This window comes from Rhinolophus sinicus, chromosome 1 (genome assembly GCF_057876585.1).
Source record: "Rhinolophus sinicus isolate RSI-liver-muscle chromosome 1, RSI-T2T, whole genome shotgun sequence".
NCBI lineage: Eukaryota > Metazoa > Chordata > Mammalia > Chiroptera > Rhinolophidae > Rhinolophus > Rhinolophus sinicus.
Window position 1 is genome coordinate 27,503,786 of NC_142501.1, and position 18,242 is coordinate 27,522,027.

Consider the following 18,242-nt stretch of genomic DNA (forward strand, 5'->3'; position numbering starts at 1 on the left):
CAGGACTTGAGGAACCCAGTGAAAGCCGTTTATTTGGACGATGAAAAACCCTGAGGGGAGGAGAATTGAGACAGGGTGCAATAACAAGCAAGTAACCACTGAGAGTAACTAGAGCTGAATTAGCAGAGGACTTCTAGAAGCCAATGTAAGTACTATCACAGTGTTTTCTTGTCTTCTCCCCAGGAGTATAGAGAAGTTTCTATTTCACTTCCAGCTGTAATGAGTCTTCACCAGCGGCCTGATTGCGAGTTTGCTGCTTTACCCCCAGTGGCTTTTGTTCCATAGGGGAGAAATTTCCAGGTGGGACTCTGTGTCTTTTGTACAATAGCTGCTGTTCATCTCCGCCAGGCCTGCAACATAAGCTAAACATTAAAGTCTCCTAACCTGCTCTCAAATTTTCAACATCTGGTGAAGTCTGTAAAGTGCTTTCCAGTGGGTGTGATTTATCATCGTGTCTGCAGGTCTCAGGGGTTCCATGCTCTCATGCAAACCGACACTCTGCCTTTAGCAACTTTTTAAAAACTTTAGCTGAATTCTTTATAACAGCGTATATGAGTTGAGCATCGACCCCAGATAAGCTAGATTTCGTGCCCTGTCTCTCCTTGCATGTGCCCATCTTTCCTTAGTTTTCAGTTTAGCTGAATGCCCTGTGACCTCAGATCTCTGATGGGTTTAAGAAAAATTATGAATTTGCAAATGATCCAGCCTTCCATTGTTGTGTAAAAGCAAGTAAGTAAGTAGTTTTTCTGGGACAATATTTACACGTAAATTAAGATAATATATAAGAAATAGTCAATGGGTATAGTGAAAATATAATGTTTGTTGAACTTGGTGAGACCCATTTTGTTAAATGAAAGAGAAGAATTCAGGTTGGATTAGCTTGGTGAAACCCTAGCTAGAGGGAGATTGTGTGTGTGTGTGTGTGTGTGTGTGTGTGTGAGAGAGAGAGAGAGAGAGAGAGAGAGAGAGAGAGAGAGAGAGAGAATTTGAAAAACAAGACAAAATTGAGCTTTAAAAAATAATTGAGACACTGATCCAGACACTGATTTATCTTCCTTACTTTCAATGCATCTGACAGCACCATTAGTCATAGATTTACAGGGCAATTCATTAATCTCCATGGCACTCCTTACAAAGAAATTTATTTGAAGGCAAGAGAAGTAGGACAATGGACAATAATTCTCTGGACTTACTATACTACATGCCCACCCCCCCAAAGCAGCTAGGCTAGCTTAGTAGAGCAGAAGAATGACTTGAATGCTTTTTTAAGACTTAATTCTTGTAATCTGAGAGACAGTATTTTAGAGTATTGGAGCATTCCCTTATAACCGATTGTATATGTTTTCAAACAGCTGTGAAGATACGGTGTCAACCCCCTATATCCAGAATGTTATTGTCTGGGAAATGATGTGAACATAAGAGTAGTTGTTCTGTGTATTATATGTGAGAGCCCATGTAATGAATTTTTGCTGCTTGTTTGCCACACTTAGTTTTGGTATGTTTGGAGATCCCAGAACCAACAGTTGTAATGTTTCCACAAAGAACATAATCATGGTTCTGTTCAATTGGCACTTGAAATAGGTCACTACTGGCAATTGTGTGTTCCTTACATCTCTAAAACAATAGGTAGTATTGTTTAAAGTGACAGATTCAAATACTAAGGACAACTTGGGCTGTGCCTGCACAAGGGGCAAGTAGACTATCTGGAACCCAAGGAATTAACTGAGGTATCTCTTTTTAATCCTATTCCCCAAAATATAGGTCAATAGAAAGCAAGAGTAGCCCGATGTAAACAGGACTCAGAAGGACTCAGGACCTATAAGAATGGGCATGTGGGTCAAATTATGGTAAAAAACAAAACAAAAAAAAAGTGCTGGAAGAACATAAGGAAAACATAAAATACGTGGTATGAAAAGAGGGCTCTGGTTCTGGTTTAAGCCACATGGTCAGCTCTATGCGGAGAGACTACACACATAGTTTTAGTAACTGACTTTTCCCACTTTCCCTCTACCCAGCCTTGCTACCTTAAATGAATCACATTGGTGGTAGTTGATATTTTAGGTTCTGTGAAAATGAATTTTATGTGTCAAGTTGACTGGGCTGAGGGATGCCCAGGTCATGGTAAACGTTATTTCTGGGTGTGTTTGTGAGAGTGTCTCCAGAGGACATTAGCATTTGAATCAGTAGTCTGAGTAAAGAAGGTTGCTCTCACCAAGGAAGGCAGACATCATCTAATCTGTTATATCCTGAATAGAACAAAAAGGCAGAGGAAAGGCAAATTCTCACTCTCTCTATGCCTGAGGAGCATACATCTTCCCCTATAACATTCACTTAGACATTGGGGCTCTTCGTTCTCTGGCTTTCAGACTCAGGCAAAGATTTACACTGGCCTTCCCCGACCTCCACGCCTTCCTCCCCCTTGGTTTCTCAGGTCTTCTTTCCTTGTTCTTCAACTTGCAGGTAGCAGATCCTGGGATTTCTTGGCCTCCATACCATGTGAGCCAATTCCTAGTGTGTGTGTGTGTGTGTGTGTGTGTGTGTGTGTGTGTGTGTTTAAATTTACTGGTTCTCTTTCTCTGGAGAACCCTAATACAGGTTTCTTTGGAAGTGTGACTGAATTGAAATTAATCCACAATGCTGTGGGAGCTGATAGGATGATTTCAGAGAGAAGAAGAGATTAGCCTTGTTGGATAGTCTGTCATTCCAGATCTACTCTCCACCATCTCATCCCCTTTGCCAAACCCTAAATAGCTGTCTCCTTTGTATAATTTTACTGGACATTCTTCCTGAAGTTCTAGGTAAATTTGTGCTAACAGGAACAATAGGCAAAATCCAAACTTAGGGGAATATTTCCCTACATTGGTAGGATATGGCAGTGCAATTTTTCTACCTAAGACTGTATCTCCAGGGTGGCCAATTTCTATAGTTACAGGTTTTGCTACTTCAGTCAATTGCTAACAGCTTTGCCCTCTCATGCTCAGTAGTAGTTACGGCTTCCCACAGCAGTTGACAGGATGTTTTGCTTTTTTTTTTGAGCCTATCCACATCCTGCAAATTGTCCTTTTATGTTATTTTCTTCAAACTCCCCTTTTAATGTATATACTTATTTTTCTCTTTGAATCCTGATTGTGGGTCTCCTTTTTGAACTTGAATATATCATTGTCACTGTGGTCTCCCAAGTCTTCAATAACTCTGAAGTTATATGTCTCAGAATTTTTGTCACTGTGCATTTCTAGTCACCTATCTCTATTTCTTTGCCTTGCTTCTATTATAATAACCCACACAAATAATTCAGGCAGTGGATAATTTAGTTACCATTTATGTTTAATTCTGGAAAACATTTGCAATTATATTTAAAGATCACCTCTCAGTATTTTACTAGAATCAAGACTAACATGAGGCTGTGGAGGACAATTCATTAAATCATCCCGGATCTTTTTATTCATGAAAAATACATGTTTTAGCTATATATCTAAATATCTGGGCAGCTCTAAACCAAAAATATTGGTATAAAGTTTTAGTTATTCAAATATTTTCACAATTATGACCACATTGGAAATAAGACTTTTTAATTTCTTTGTTGCCCCTGCTAATTCATTGCATACTCTTCATTCCATACTGATAACTGACTAAACAACTTTCTATAATGTATAACATAAGACCAAAATAACACAGTAATGCACAGCTCTCACCCTCCCCAAAGAAAAATAAACTGTAATTCAATCATCATTTATTTTTTTCATTATATATATTTGGTCAGGTCCTATGTCAGAAGCTAAGATGCTGACTATGTTTTTATATGTCTATTACCTTTAAATGTATTCTTAAGTGTTTTAGAATATAGAGATTTACCAAGTAGAGAGTGATAGGAAGGAAGGCAGGAAGGAGAGAGTGAGGGAGGAACCATATGCACAAGAGTACTCTATGATACATAATAAAAAGTAAAAGCCCTCCTCTTCCATCTCTCTTTGTTCTGCTAAAAATAAATTTTAAGTCATTATAAAATAAGTCTGTCCAAAAGGAGAAATACAAACCTGTCATATCAATGTCAGTTTTCTTATTATTTCTTGTCTCTTTTCTATTGATTTGTATAATCTCTCTGTAAATTTATAAGATTAGCTCTTTGTCCTTTATGATATATATGGAATATATTATATATGTATATACATTTTTTTTTTTTCAGTTTGCCATGGGCATTTTATTCTGTATTTTGTCATATAAACAAATTTAACTTTTATATTGTAAATTGTGTCCATCTATCAAATGGCTTGTCTTATTTCAAAAGGTCTTTCCCACTCAAAGATAGTAATAAATAAATCCACAAGTGTATATTTTCTCCTAAAATGTTAATGTTTTCTTTCTTTATGTATAAATAGATGATCCACTTAGGAGGAGTAGAAGGGCTAGTCTGTTCCCACTTGAGAAGCATTATTGTCTGTGGATATATATTTGAACAGGCAATGAGTATGCTTGGATCAGGTCTCAATTCTGCCATTTATCACCTGTGTGATGTTAGATCAGGAATTAATATCTTTATTGTTCATTTCGTCATCTGTAGAATAAGAGTGATAATAATGGTACCTAGTTCAAAGAGCTGTAAAGATGAAACTAGCATTAGTAAAGTGCTCAAGATGGACGTAATCATTATATGTTTTGATTATACCTTCCTTTAAATATTGCTGGCATATGTTTACAGTTATATTTTCAAATGAATTTCACTAGCTTTTTTCAAGTACCAGGAAAAAATATATAGTAGTATTTTAAGTTAACATTGAATGTTTAAATAAATTTAGGAGATATAATTATTTTTTTACAATATTGATACTTGTAATCCAAAAGCATGTTTCCCTACTTTTAATTTTTTTTCTTTTTTTCAAGTTTTCTTCATTTTGGTTGTGTATATTTCTACTTATTTTGTATCTGTTATTTTTTTTTAGTCTTTCATAACTCCTACAAAAGGAACCTATTATTTTATTTTAATTTTATGTCTACTCTAACATATAACAAAGCAGTTAATTTTTTCATTATATACTTTTAAAACTCTTCACACATTCTTTTCAGTAAAAAAAAATAATAATAACACCTATCCATTTTATGGTATTTATATATGGCAATACCAATTAGAATTTCAAGGTAAGATTTATTAATGAAAATTAAGAAGAACTTACTCAAAAATAATTGTTCCCTAACCACCACCTTCACATTGCATACTTGTTCAAGAAATGAGCAAACTGCTGCCTTCTGAGAATCTACATCAAAATTAACAGACACTTAACCTGCATAACCCTGGAGACTCATTTCCTTCCTCCCTTAGGTAGCTTAGCTGAAAACTGACTCAAATTGATTGAGCCAGTCTGCAGAAAGACAATAAGGCTGATCTTAGCTTTCCTGCAAAGCTATTTCCAGGGCCTTTGGTACCAACCTTGGCCATCAGTATGCACAATTCCTAGCATGGTTCCTGGGCCCCAGATTCTTTAATCTATTTTTGTTACTAGAGAAAGTAGTAGGCATTCTCTAGCTCCTCTTAGGCTAACCTCTACTAACAATAGCAGGGTGGCAAGGTGAAACTTGTACTCCCCCTTTTTCTGGGAGTGCTCTCTGTGTATGTGCAATCCCCTGGCTAAGGCAAACCCCTCTATCAGAACTTTTGCCATGACATGTGTAGAGCATCTATTGCAGGCCATTTCTGTAGAGTAGTGAGTGAGGATTGTATAGTTTTTATCTCTCTGCTTGAAAGTTCTCCAATAAATTCTAGGTTATTTCTTCATCATGTTGCCCTAGTGATTTGCATAACACTAATAATGTCCAAACACAATTTAAATAAATACTCTGTAGTTGGTAGAGAATGAGAAAAGGAAGAGATAAGAGGAAGAAAGTTCTTCCTGTAATAGCTTCCTGTTTTTATCTGAAGCCATAGTACAGATTCAGCTCATTTGCAGACCTGTGGGTGGTTTGTACAATAGGTATGAAAACAGAAGTTAAACTTGTAGGTTTAAGCTTCAGTTTATAAACAGAAATTCAAATCACAACTCCGGTTTAACATTCAACTGTTAATTTACCCTCATCTTTTTTTTTTTTTTTTTTTTTTAGATTGTCAAGCTTTCTTTTCACAGCCATCAATGTCTGAAGAAGTTACTTATGCAGATCTGAAATTCCAAGACTCCAGTAAGATAGAAAATATCCAGGAATTTGACCAAGTTGGCACAAAAGGTAAGATTTTGAGCTATGGATGTTTTGTAAGATGGTAGAGGTGAAGCATAGAAGGTGGTAGAGTGTAAGGGTAGAAGCCTGCAACTTAGATATTAGTGAATTGACAATGATCCTTCAATTTGAATTTTGGATTAAGCTTCTCGTTTTTACCAAAGCTACCAATAATGTCCATATAAAATGATTATAAAGGTTTTCATTTGTTTGTTTTTTAAAGGCACTGATCAGCGTCTTGAATACTCAGTCTTTTGTAAATTTTCTAGTTTTTAACATCACACTCGATAATTAAGATAGGATAGTATTTTCACATGACTGGATTGTGAAAACTCTTTTTTTATCCCCATGAAAGGAAACCATGGAACAAGGACCATATGCTGTCTGGGAAAGTCATGGTTTTTTATGTTCTTTTTTTATAAGAAAATGCTAGTGTGTGTGTGTGTGTGTGTGTGTGTGTGTGTGTGTGTGTATAAAAGAGAGAGACAGACAGGGACACAAAGAGGCAGACAGAGATATCTGTCTTTAGTGGATTACATTTGATTTTCTACCAAATCAAGCATATATTACCGTAATATTTCTCCTACTTCTTTTGGAGATCTTTCCCTGACTTACTGAAAAATAAAAGAGGTTAAGTTGAATAAAGAACACTTCAGGGGGCCAGTGAGCTGAGCCCTCCTTAACTAGAATAAAGACAACAAGCTCCTGCTGGGCTGTCACTTAGCTGCTACTGAGTTCCTGGGTGATCAGGTGATCCAACGGCTAAGTTAGTTAGAGCGTATGCTCTCAACCACAAGGTTGTCAGTTCGACTCCAGCAAAGGATGGTGGAATGTGTCCCCTGCAACTAAGATTGAACAGTGGCAACTGGACTTGGAAATGAGCTGCACCCTCCACAACTAAGATTGAAAGGACAACAACTTAACTTGGAACTGATAGGTCCTGGAAAAAACACACTGTTCCCCAATAAAGTCCTATTCCCCTGCACCAATCTTAAAAAAAAAAAAAAAAAAGAACACATCAGGGATTAAAGGAAGAAAAGAAATAAAGAAATATTGGAAGATATGGCATTCAAAACCACACTGTATGTGGAAGCTTTGTATTTTTCCGTTCAAATTTAAATAATGATGTAAACGATTACCTGTATTGACATCCAGCTTATACTTCAGTAAAGTATTCTCTAATCTCCATTTTATTTGTAATCCTATATTCCTCCTATTATACGTAGCTCCTACCTCCTGGCTCCTGGCCTTTTGGATGCAATCTGCCCCAGCACATCCATACTTGGATTCATTATGTTTAAGTTAAAAATAACATAAGCAGTAGTTATGGAGAACATAGAAAGTTGATAGAAACAGTGAAATTATGATGAGAGTAATAGAAGAATTCTCAGGTATTAATTAATTGATTCCCCCTCCTCCCATAAAGTATAATATTCTTTGAAATGCTAGCTTTATTATGAACAGAATATTGTTATATCTTGGATTTATTTATCATCAGCACTGTAAATCTTGAAAAGGAAAAACAGCTCAATTCTGTGAGCTTTTCCTTTAATACAAATTTTTTTAAAGAGATGACATTTAAGGATTTTGCAGTATTTTCTATCTTAATTTCCTTGTTTGTATTTCTCTCTCTCTTTTTTTTTTTAGGGTTTTCTTTTATATATATACAAATTTTATTGGGGAATATTAGGGGACAGTGTGTTTCTCCGGGGCCCATCAGCTCCAAGTATTTGTCCTTCAATTTATTGGAGGGCACAGCTCAGCTCCAAGTCCAGTCACTGTTTTCAGTCTTTAGTTGCAGGGGCGCAATCCACCATCCCATGCGGGAATTGAACCAGCAACCTTGCTGTTGAGAGCCTGTTCTCTAATCAACTGAGCCATCTAGCCACTCCTCCAGAAGCTCAGCGGCAGCTCGTTGTCTACAGTCTAGTTGTGGAGGGCGCAGCTCACTGGCCCATGTGGGAATCAAACTGGCAACCCTGTCGTTCAGAGCCCGCACTCTAACCAGTTGAGCCACCCAGTCTCCCCAAGTCTTTAGGGATTTCTATGCATAATATCATATCATCTGCAGATGGTGAGACTTTTATTTATTTATTTCCAATTTGGATGTCTTTTATTTCTTTATCTTGCCTAATTGCTCTGGCTAGGATTTCCAATACTATGTTGAATAAAAGTGGCAAGAGTAGGCATCCTTGTCTTGTTCCTGATTTTAGAGGAAAAGCTTTTATCTTTTCACCATTGAGTATGATATTATAGACTTGTCATATAGCCTATATTATGTTGAGGTAAATTCAATCTATACCCACAACATTGAGTTTTATCATAAATCGATGTTAAATTTTGTAATATGTTTCCATGCATTTATTGAGATGATCATATGATTTTTATCCTTTATTTTGTTGATGTGGTGTATTATATGGACTGATATGTGGAAGTTGAATCATCCTTGCATCCCTGGAATAAATCCCACTTGATCATGGTGTATGATCCTTTCAATGGATTGCTGAATTTGGCTTGCAAATATTTTGTTCAGGATTTGTGTGTGTGTGTGTGTGTGTGTGTGTGTGTGTGTGTGTGTGTCTATATTCATGAGGAATATTGAGCTGTAACTTTCTTTTCTTGTATCATCCTTGTCTGGTTTTGGTATCAGAGTAATACTGGCTTCCTAACGTGAATTTGGAAGTGTTCCCTTCTCTTTTATTTTTTGGAAGAGTTTGAGAAGGACTGTCATTAATTCTTTGATTGTTTGATAGAATTTACCAGTGAAGTTGTCTAGCCCTGGACCTTTGTTTGTTATGAGGTTTTTGATTACTGATTTAATCTCTTACTAATAATCAGTCTGTTCACATTTATTATTTAATTATGATTAAGCCTTGGCAGGTTGTATGTTTCTAGGAATTTATCCATTTTTCTACATTGTCCAATTTGTTTGCATACAATTGTCCAATTTGTTTGCGTATAATTCATAGTAGTCTTATGATCCTTATATTTCTGTGGTATCAATTGTAATATCACTTTTTTCATTTCTGATTTTACTTATTTAAGTATAATAATTAATTTATAATATAAAGTTCATAATTCCTGTTTGTTCTTTTAATAGAAAAATTGTCTGTTTGGGGCTTTAATGTCACTAAAAAGAAAGCATTCAACAAAAGTTTGTTGCTAAAAAACATGAAAAATTCTAAGAAGAAAATAATATAGATTTGGCCTAGGATCTGGCTGATTCAAGGACACACAGGGACATTACAAGGAGACAGGCTATCATTTGTGTGTTCCACAGCTATGATTTTCTGAAGAAAACATAAATAACTAAAAATGATTTTCTTTGATACCCACAATTGTCCACTCGAGGGACGAATACTCAGATTGATCTCTCTGTTAACTGCTACCTATTCAGTTTCCCCAATTTTTACGGAAAAGATATGTTGTATCCAGATTGATCGGTTTACTCACTTCTCTTTTTTAAAATTCAGTTTTGCCTCTTTGTTTATTGAATCAACCTACCAAATAATAGCCTCTCCTTGGGAAACAGTTTGCATGCAAAACAACTAACAAAATGTTTTTGACTTATTCTTGACATAGTATTTAAAAAGGTATTTTAAACTGTCATTGAGTTTCCAGCAAAGCATATTTCTTTACTGGAGATCTTTTAGGAAAGAAGAAAAAAAAAAAAAAAAACAAAAAAAAACAGGCAAAATGAATGAATGAGTGAATGGTTTAGATTAAGATGTATGCCATTTCCAGGCCTCTTTGCTAATTTTGTTTTCCACAGCACCTCCTGCTCTTTCCCATGTATGGCGTCAAAGAGCCTTGGCTCTGGCTCTCCTGTGCCTTCTGCTACTGATTGGACTGGGAGTCTTAGGAAGCATGTGTATGTATTCCTCACATTTTGATTGAAAGGGAAAATACCTAGAATTGCATGAGTTTTACAAGACAGTTACTCTGAATTGAGGTTTTGAGATGATTATAGGCTACATGTAAACACCAGGGGGACTTGTAACAAAGTCCTTACGACATGATACTTAGCCACTTTCCCTCACTCCTGTAAAATGACTATTTCCCTAGGACTTCAATACTCTTAACACAATTTCAGCAAAAAGGATGTAATGGTTGTATTGAAGGATTACATTTTCTTTATCATTTTCTTTTTGATCTGGAGTTTACACAACTTCGAAGATAGAAATGGAAAAGTTGAAAAAACTACAATATTTCAAAGAAGAACTTCAGAAGAATGTTTCTCTACAACTGATGCATAATATGAATAATTCCAAGAATATCACGAAACTCTCTATCACACTGCAAACAATAGCCACCAAATTATGTTATGAGCTATCTAGAAAAAAACCAGGTAATCCTACTCGTATATTTCTCTCTGAGTTATTTATTAAACAATCAACTAAACCTATAAGTCACTTGAGAGTCAATCTTTCCCTCAGAAGCATTATTTCGGGAAAGGAATTAAATGTGGTTGACAGAGGACTTGATATTTCTAGGTAGTTAGAAGAAAACCAGAAAAAGTAAAAGCAACTTAGGCCCCCAAATTGCACAAGGTGACAGTTACTAAATAAAACATTAAGTAATATACGGTTTCTCTAATCTGACATTCACTAGGTTATTTTGGATACTGAGGCCAATAGAAGATAGGGAGGAAAGAACACCTCTTTATAGGTGACCTCATTCCTAAATTTTAGTAAATGTTTAATGAGAGTCAAGAGAAAAGAAATAAAGTTAGGGCTTACCCTTGGAATTTGGATGAATTGTTCTTTTAATATCTCTAACAATTTTTATAGCTATTATAACTAAAATATGTTCTTTGTGCTCTTATACAATCTCCCAAACATTCAACAAGTCAGAGAGCTCAAAATGCTCTAGTTAGAGAAGGCAGGATTGATGTATGTTTGTGGGGTTGATTCTCATTACACAATGTTGCTTGTGATTAGCTGTTTTCTTTTTTTTTTTTTTTTTTACCATGTAGTCATACAAAAATTGACAAAGGGAGAGAAGGAAATTAATTAATTATTATTCAGGGCTCCTGAGGTAGGAAAATATACTGGAATCCAAGTGTTTTATTTGAAATGTGTTGCTCAAATTATGTTTTGGGCACATTGTGGTGGTATATAAGGGCCTGGAACACAAGATTCGTTTTCTTCACCTTTGATGTAAAAAAGAAGAAAGACAAGTAAAGGTGGTTAATTTAACACAGAGGACAATGTAAACAATAAGAATAATGAAGATTATCAACACACACCAAATTAAACTACATTCTTCTTCCAGAGCACCAATGTAATCCTTGCCCAAAGGAATGGATATGGCATGGGAACAGCTGCTATTTACTATCTAAAGATTTTAAGACATGGCAAAACAGTGACAAGATGTGTTCTGCTAACAATGCCAGCCTGTTGAAGATTAAGGACAAAAGTGTAGTGGTAAGGTTCTATGGATCTCTGCTTGTGAGCAAGGAACTCACTTTTCCCATCATCCACTAGGGAGGAGTGAGGCATGTTGGGGAAGATCTATATTAATCTACACATGATTCTGGTTTATTCTAGTTAGGGGATGAGGTGACTGAGACTTTAGTACATTTATCTCACGGTAGTACAGCCAAGGTAGAGCATATAAAACTTTAGCTTAGGACCTTAGCTTCAGTGGAATCTCAGAGGCTGGGCAGATGGGTAGATATGGAACACTCAGAATTTTTCAGTCTATAAGCATTTTCAAACTGAAACTTTAGGATCAACTTTCAGAGCCCAGTCTCTGAGCATTTATCTAAAAATAGAAGATCTGGAAATAATTCTTGATGGTTACCAATTCCATAAAATCTACATAGGAGGAGATTCTTTGTTTCCACCATTTTGCATGCTTTTTTAAGCGAAAAAGCCAGCATGCATTAGAATAAGATTGTTTGGATAAAATATGTATAGAAAAGTAGAATTAAGATGGGGTGGCAAAGGCAAGTGCCAAGCAGATATATTGCACTGAATTTCTGGATCCAAGAATAAGTGAGTTCTTTAGAAGATTTATTTATGTATTGATTTTTTTTTCTAGCATCTAAACAGCATCTCCATATTTTACCTTTTATTTAGCATTTCTTGTCTCTCGGATAGTAATCACATATTTATTTTTTAAGCAAAAGAAGTCATTTTGCCATGAGTCTCAGCTTCCCTACTCTATGCATCTTTGTTTTCCTTTATAGAAGAAGGGGAAATCAGTCTATAGCTCTTCCTCATCTGATCTTTCTCAAATGATCCATTCATAGCTATTTACTAAAAAAAAATAAAGTGTCTGAAATATGAGAAAAAAGCTCCTATTTGGCTACAAAAATCTGGACTGGTTCTAAATTCAATTCTATAACCACTCTCATCTGACTTTGCTACATTTTTCTCCTATTCTTTCTGTTTCCATTAACATGTGTTCATAGTGATTAATCACCTCTTTGCCCACAGACTGAAAATTTATTGCTCAATATTTGAATCCTGAAGTTTGTGAACTTCACTGACCCTAAGTTAAGGTTATGCACAGATTGGTAGATCCTACACCATGTGAGACAGTAACTGGTGTATATATGTTGGAGGCAATCTTATAGTAAAAATTGCTTTGTCTCAATTTTCTTTAATAACATTGAAAAGTAGTAGTATAATGTAAAAACGTTACTTTAAGACAGTAATTTGTAAGAAATTATGTTGTGAGTTAATATATAGAAATGGGAGACAATTATTTTAACAAATCATCTCTGTTTCCTGTAGGAATTTATAAAATCCCAGAATTTACATAATTACTGGCTGGGATTATCTCCCAGAAAAGATCCCACAGATTATGAGAACTTGGAGAAGAAAATTATGTCCCCTGACTGGTAAGTCTTTAGTCTTATTGAATTTATATAGTAGGTTTGAGTAAAGGCATTTTCTTTAGGAGCATTATAGATTACAATCCAAACTGGCTTCCTTAAAAATTCTTTTCCATAGGGCTTCTTTAATATATCTAATAATGTAAGAAGTTGCCACAAATGTCTTCTCATTATCTTGACAAGTCACTAACAAACTTACAGTAGCCAAATAAGGAAGAATTTCTGTGAATAGTGTTTTTATCTAAGAGAACTATAGAAGCCGACAAAGTGCACTGCATTCTAGCATGTACCTAAAAGATGTAATGTTGGGATTCAAAGATGAATGAAAGACTGATTCTGCCCTTAGTTACTTAACCATTAATTGTATGATCAGACTAATTTTAAAAAAATCTACAGATAAAAAGAATAGAATGTTATAATGCTTCAGTAAGACTAACCAAAAATAAATTTTAGCTTTGAAATTTGTGCTATAACTGATATTTGAAATGTCCATTTTTTAATGGAAGATTTAGAGATAGACTAGAACATTTCTGGTAAAGAGAATAAAATGAACTTAGGCATGGTATATTGCATATATGGTATGTATAAAATATTTTGTTGTGTCATATATTTAAAAATATGGTTATAAAGATACCATTATAAATGGATTCATATGTTGTATTTGTTCTGCTTGTAATGGGGAACAAAAAGACTTAAAAGAAATAATGCTAAAATTTCACTTGTATTTTATAATCCTTTAAATTTGGAAAGAGACAGGTTTAGACTAAAGAAAGAAACCAGAGCCTCAACCTGTTGCATTCTGTCGCAAACACATGAGTTTATACGTATATGTTGGTTGAGGACACATCAAGCAAGAGTGAACTCAGGGAAACTGTGTTAGGATGCTGCCACACTGAATCTGAACCCTGAAATTCCTGCATACTCACCACATGGGGCCAGACAGCAAATAGAACCTTTGATTGGTTTTGTTTTGTTTTGTTCTGGTTGCTTTTTCCTTCAGATAGAAATAGTATATGTAGGAATATGCATCAGAAAGACAAGGCAGCTCTACCTGGCAGTTTGCAATGATAGGACAGAATGAGGGATAAGACATGTACTAATGGAGGAGAAAAGGACATATATTTTAAAGATCTCATTTGGAATAAAGGACTAGAGGTAAAGGTAGTGGGTGTATCAGGGGAGAGTATAGATGGAGTCTTGTTTTGAAAAAGTACAATTTCCATGTGTTTATTTGTAATTATTGCTAATGGGAAGATAATCTATAGTGGGATGGAAACACAGTAGATATTTTAAATTATCAGGAGATAATACTGAAATAAAAATTATATATGCATATTACATATGCATATAATTTATAATCATGTATGTAGACATATTTGTATGTATATATTGCCTTTTGTTTTTTGTTCTCAATGTTGTTTTAGGGCTTATTTCTGTTAAGGGGCTATGATCAATTACATCTGTATTATGTCACCTCAAATAGGAATTTTCACTTTTAAAAATTGAATTGATTAACTTATTGATTGATTGATGATCATTATTAATTGACCTAAGTATTGATACTACATTATTATCCAAAGGTAATATTTTTAAATTACAAGATTGTCTTAATATGTAATCCCTGATCAGAAATCTTGTATTAGGGGCTGGTAATTACTCAGAACTTCAGAGTAAAATCTCTGAAAAATGGCTAGAGGGATATGTCCCTTAAAGATGATTGTCGATTTTAAGGTATCATACATTAGGTTAATTCCTGGTTTTGGTGATTATGAAAAACATTTGAGGAGGACAGTGTCAAAGATGTACTACTGAGCCAGTTAGATTAGATAATCTAATGGAATTGCACTATTCTAAATTATATTAGGTATTAGGGAAGGGAGGGGCTATGTCTGAAAGTAAAGACCAGCAAATATTGACAGATGAGAAAAAGAGAATATTACAGATGAGGCAGAGAAGAATAAGGCAGTGTCTGACATTGTGTATCTGTCAATAAAAATGAGTAACCTGGACACTCTTAATATTCTCAATAATAATTGAAATTTATTTTAGACAATGAAGACCCTAGGAGCAACAATATATTGGAAAAGTAATTTTTGTGTATGTGAATATGTTTCAAATGTTTGACTTGCCAAGTGTAGTTCTTTATTTTCTCTTTCAGGTTTACAAGAAATACAAATGACCGAAGTGATAGAATGTATTGCAGAAATATAATAGATAAAATATATATTTATTATGATTACTGCACTACGCCAAAAAAGTATATATGTGAGAAGTTAGCTAATCCCGTGAGGACTGAGAGTATACTAATGAATGAAGTACCAGCTGGAAGAATTTAGTTAGAGAAATTATTTTTCCTTACCTATTATCCTGCAAGTAAAGGCAACTTTGGGGAACATATATCTTGTGGGCCACATAAATGGAATAAAGATGCTGTGAGACTAAATTCCTGCCTCTCTCTTAACAATTTATATTTTCAAACTTTCTTCTTTTTCCTCATTTGCTGAGTGAAAGAAACCTAAAGCCATATCTGAAATCATACTATGTCATTTAGATACAGTCCAGATACTGTTGAGCATAAATTCAGTGTTTGGTGTGAAAATACTGAAAACTGAAACTAATTTTTCTTGTTTTTCCAGACATAAACAATGTAAATACCAACCTTATAGAGAATCAGAGAAAACTGAATCTAGAAATATATAAAGGGTAATACATCATGACCAATTGGGGTTTATCTAGTAATACAAATTGATTTACATTTTGGGGAAAAAAAGAGAAAAAAAATGGAATTGCTTGTCCTGCCCACAGGGCCTTGGCCAGAGCTGATATCCATGTGCTTAGAGAATATTTGATCAACTGGAATGAAAACTTACAAAACATTGTGTCTAACCAAGGGATACACTTTCTAGCATAGAGGTAAGGGAGTGACCATACAATCCACTGGCCATGTCATAAACTGAAGCAACATAAAGCTGAAGGTCAGATGGAGCAATGGAAAGGACTAAGGGCTCCTTGAAGGCACAGCTGGAGCGCCAGCTCAGAGTTAATATTTATGACAACATGATGTCATCTTCCAAGATGCAGTGTATGCTTTAAATCAATAATCTTTATATGGTTCTGTGACCTGAGTACATAGAATACATGAGTGTGTAAACAAAGTGCAGAAGCAGGGGTGACCCGACCCTGCTTACCATCATTTCTATTGACCAACTTGGGAAATGAGTCCCAGTAACTCTGAGTTCTATGGCTTTAGAGAACCTGGTCTCTAAAGAACAAATAGTTCCACCAGGTGTTACAATACCTCTTGTTGGATGAGTCACTGTCTTGGAATGAGCAAATGACTGATCAACAGGAGGAGGTAGGGCTATTGTTAAACAATAGAGATGAAAAAACAAAAAAAACAAAACAAACAAAAACAAAGCAAACAAACAAAACAATAGGAATGAAGAAGCATGTTTGGCATCCAGTTGTCACTCTTGAGTACATCTTTATAATCCATTGCCCATTTTGATGGTAAATAGACAAATTCAGCAGTCACAGCTTAAAAATGGTGTGATGAACAGGGATTCAAATCCCAGGTTGGTGACTAAGGTGAGCAGAGGTACTAACAGAGGGTGAGAGGAATCTAGAATGAATAGTAGAGGGAGATAGTGAGGATTGCTTGTGATTTTGAGCTGAGCTACAGCACCAGGAGCTGTAATTCAGTTTCACTTACCTTCTTCTTACAAGTTCATCCAAAGAAGAAAGACAAACCTTCATCCTGTACTCATTCCACTTCCATGAAGAAGTGGGTCTAGGGTGAGAAAAAGTTAAACTGTGGTGGACTATCGATGTGATATACAGATTTTCCTTTAGGACTGAAGGTCTAATTCTCTCAGTTGCTGGGAGAGCTGTCAACATACAACTACCAAGTGGGAACCATTGCTTCTTTTGAAGAGAATTAACTCATATAAAGGCCTGGCTGCCTTTCTCTAACTGGGGGAAACTCAAAAGGTCTATTCCAGCTTCAGACCTCTGTCTGTAATTGATTGAGGTCTCACTGAGAATGCATCATAGCTCAATTTCCCCTTCTGCTCAATCCTGCTTTTTCCCATTGTCTTCCACAGGTGGTAATATCAAGGGTGTTCCCTAACAAACCTTCTGAATGCTAATCTTGACTTTAGAGTCTGCTTCCTGGGGAACTAAACCTGCAAGCGTTGCTGACATAATTAAAGGAAATCTTAATTAGTGTAGAGATGACCCTATACTTAGATTGGAACACTCTATATTCTTGGGATGTCAAGTTTCCCAAATTTGCCTATAGATTCAATACAATCCCTGAACATTTCAGAGGGTTTTTTTTCTGTTTGAAAGTGATGTGCTAGTTCAAAAACTAACATAGAAATGCATAGGATTTAGAACATCCAAGAAAATATTGAAAAAGAGAAATATTTGAAGAAATGACAGTACTGAATATCAAGACTTACTCTAAAGCCACAATAATGAAACAACTTTGACTTAATACCAGGACAGATATGTATCCACAGGACCTGATCAAATGTCCAAAAAGAGACTCATATGCATACAGTTTTCTTACTTATAAAAGAAGTTGGAAGAAAATGATAGCCTTTTCAATAAATGGAGCTGAATCTATTGGATTTCTCATGAAAAAAATTAAAGTTGATATCTATTTTATACCTTACATAAACATTAATTCAAAATGAATCATAAAACCTCATATGAAAGTTCAAAACATAAGGATTCTATAAAATACAAGATAATATTTTAATGGTTTTACAGTAGATAAAGATTTCATAAACAGGACTAAATAAACACCAATAATAATAAAAAAACCCAGAAAAGTTAGACTAAGTTATAAATAAGAACATCACTAACAGTGAAAATGCAAGTCATAGCCTTGAAAAAGATATGTGGTGGGTTTGTATTAATGTAATACACACATACCCTGTGACGGACCAGCCGCCACGAGTCGATCAGTACCTAAATGGGGGAGTGGGAATGATAAAAAGACACTCACACAAATGCTGATGAGGCCGGTCTTCAGTGATCCTGAAACCCCGAGTTTATTCTTCTTCACCAATATATACAGTTTGAGTACGTGCAACTTAACAAAGAAAATATGCATTACCTTAGCAAATGTAAATATTTAACTTTTACATAGAGGATACAAAATCACTGAAACTCCCATAAGTAATTATCC

The 18,242-nt window shown here is 35.1% G+C and overlaps 1 protein-coding gene across 5 annotated transcripts; it reads left to right on the forward strand.

Moving 5' to 3' along the window:
- Positions 1 to 10: 10 nt before the first annotated feature.
- Positions 11 to 15,488, forward strand: LOC109435571 (C-type lectin domain family 12 member A-like). Of its 5 annotated transcripts, none has more exons than XM_019713526.2 (7): positions 13 to 145; positions 6,091 to 6,210; positions 9,974 to 10,072; positions 10,361 to 10,549; positions 11,476 to 11,627; positions 12,945 to 13,051; positions 15,204 to 15,488. In XM_019713526.2, exons 2-7 carry the CDS (start codon positions 6,120 to 6,122, stop codon positions 15,379 to 15,381), a joined length of 816 nt encoding a protein of 271 aa, XP_019569085.2. In that variant the 5' UTR covers positions 13 to 145; positions 6,091 to 6,119; the 3' UTR covers positions 15,382 to 15,488. The 5 variants fall into 5 exon arrangements, with proteins under 5 accessions (XP_019569086.2, XP_019569085.2, XP_074182128.1 ...); XM_074326025.2 differs by lacking the exon at positions 13 to 145 and adding an exon at positions 5,847 to 5,963; XM_074326026.2 differs by lacking the exon at positions 13 to 145 and adding an exon at positions 5,965 to 5,986.
- The last annotated feature ends 2,754 nt before the right edge of the window (positions 15,489 to 18,242 follow it).

Coding starts and splice junctions, on each gene's coding strand:
- LOC109435571 (XM_019713526.2), top strand. CDS start 6,120: ATGTCTGAAGAAGTTACTTATGCAGATCTGAAATTCCAAGACTCCAGT. Junction 10,073..10,360: donor GGGAGTCTTAGGAAGCATGT/GTATGTATTCCT, acceptor TTTGATCTGGAG/TTTACACAACTTCGAAGATA. Junction 13,052..15,203: donor AAAATTATGTCCCCTGACTG/GTAAGTCTTTAG, acceptor TTTCTCTTTCAG/GTTTACAAGAAATACAAATG.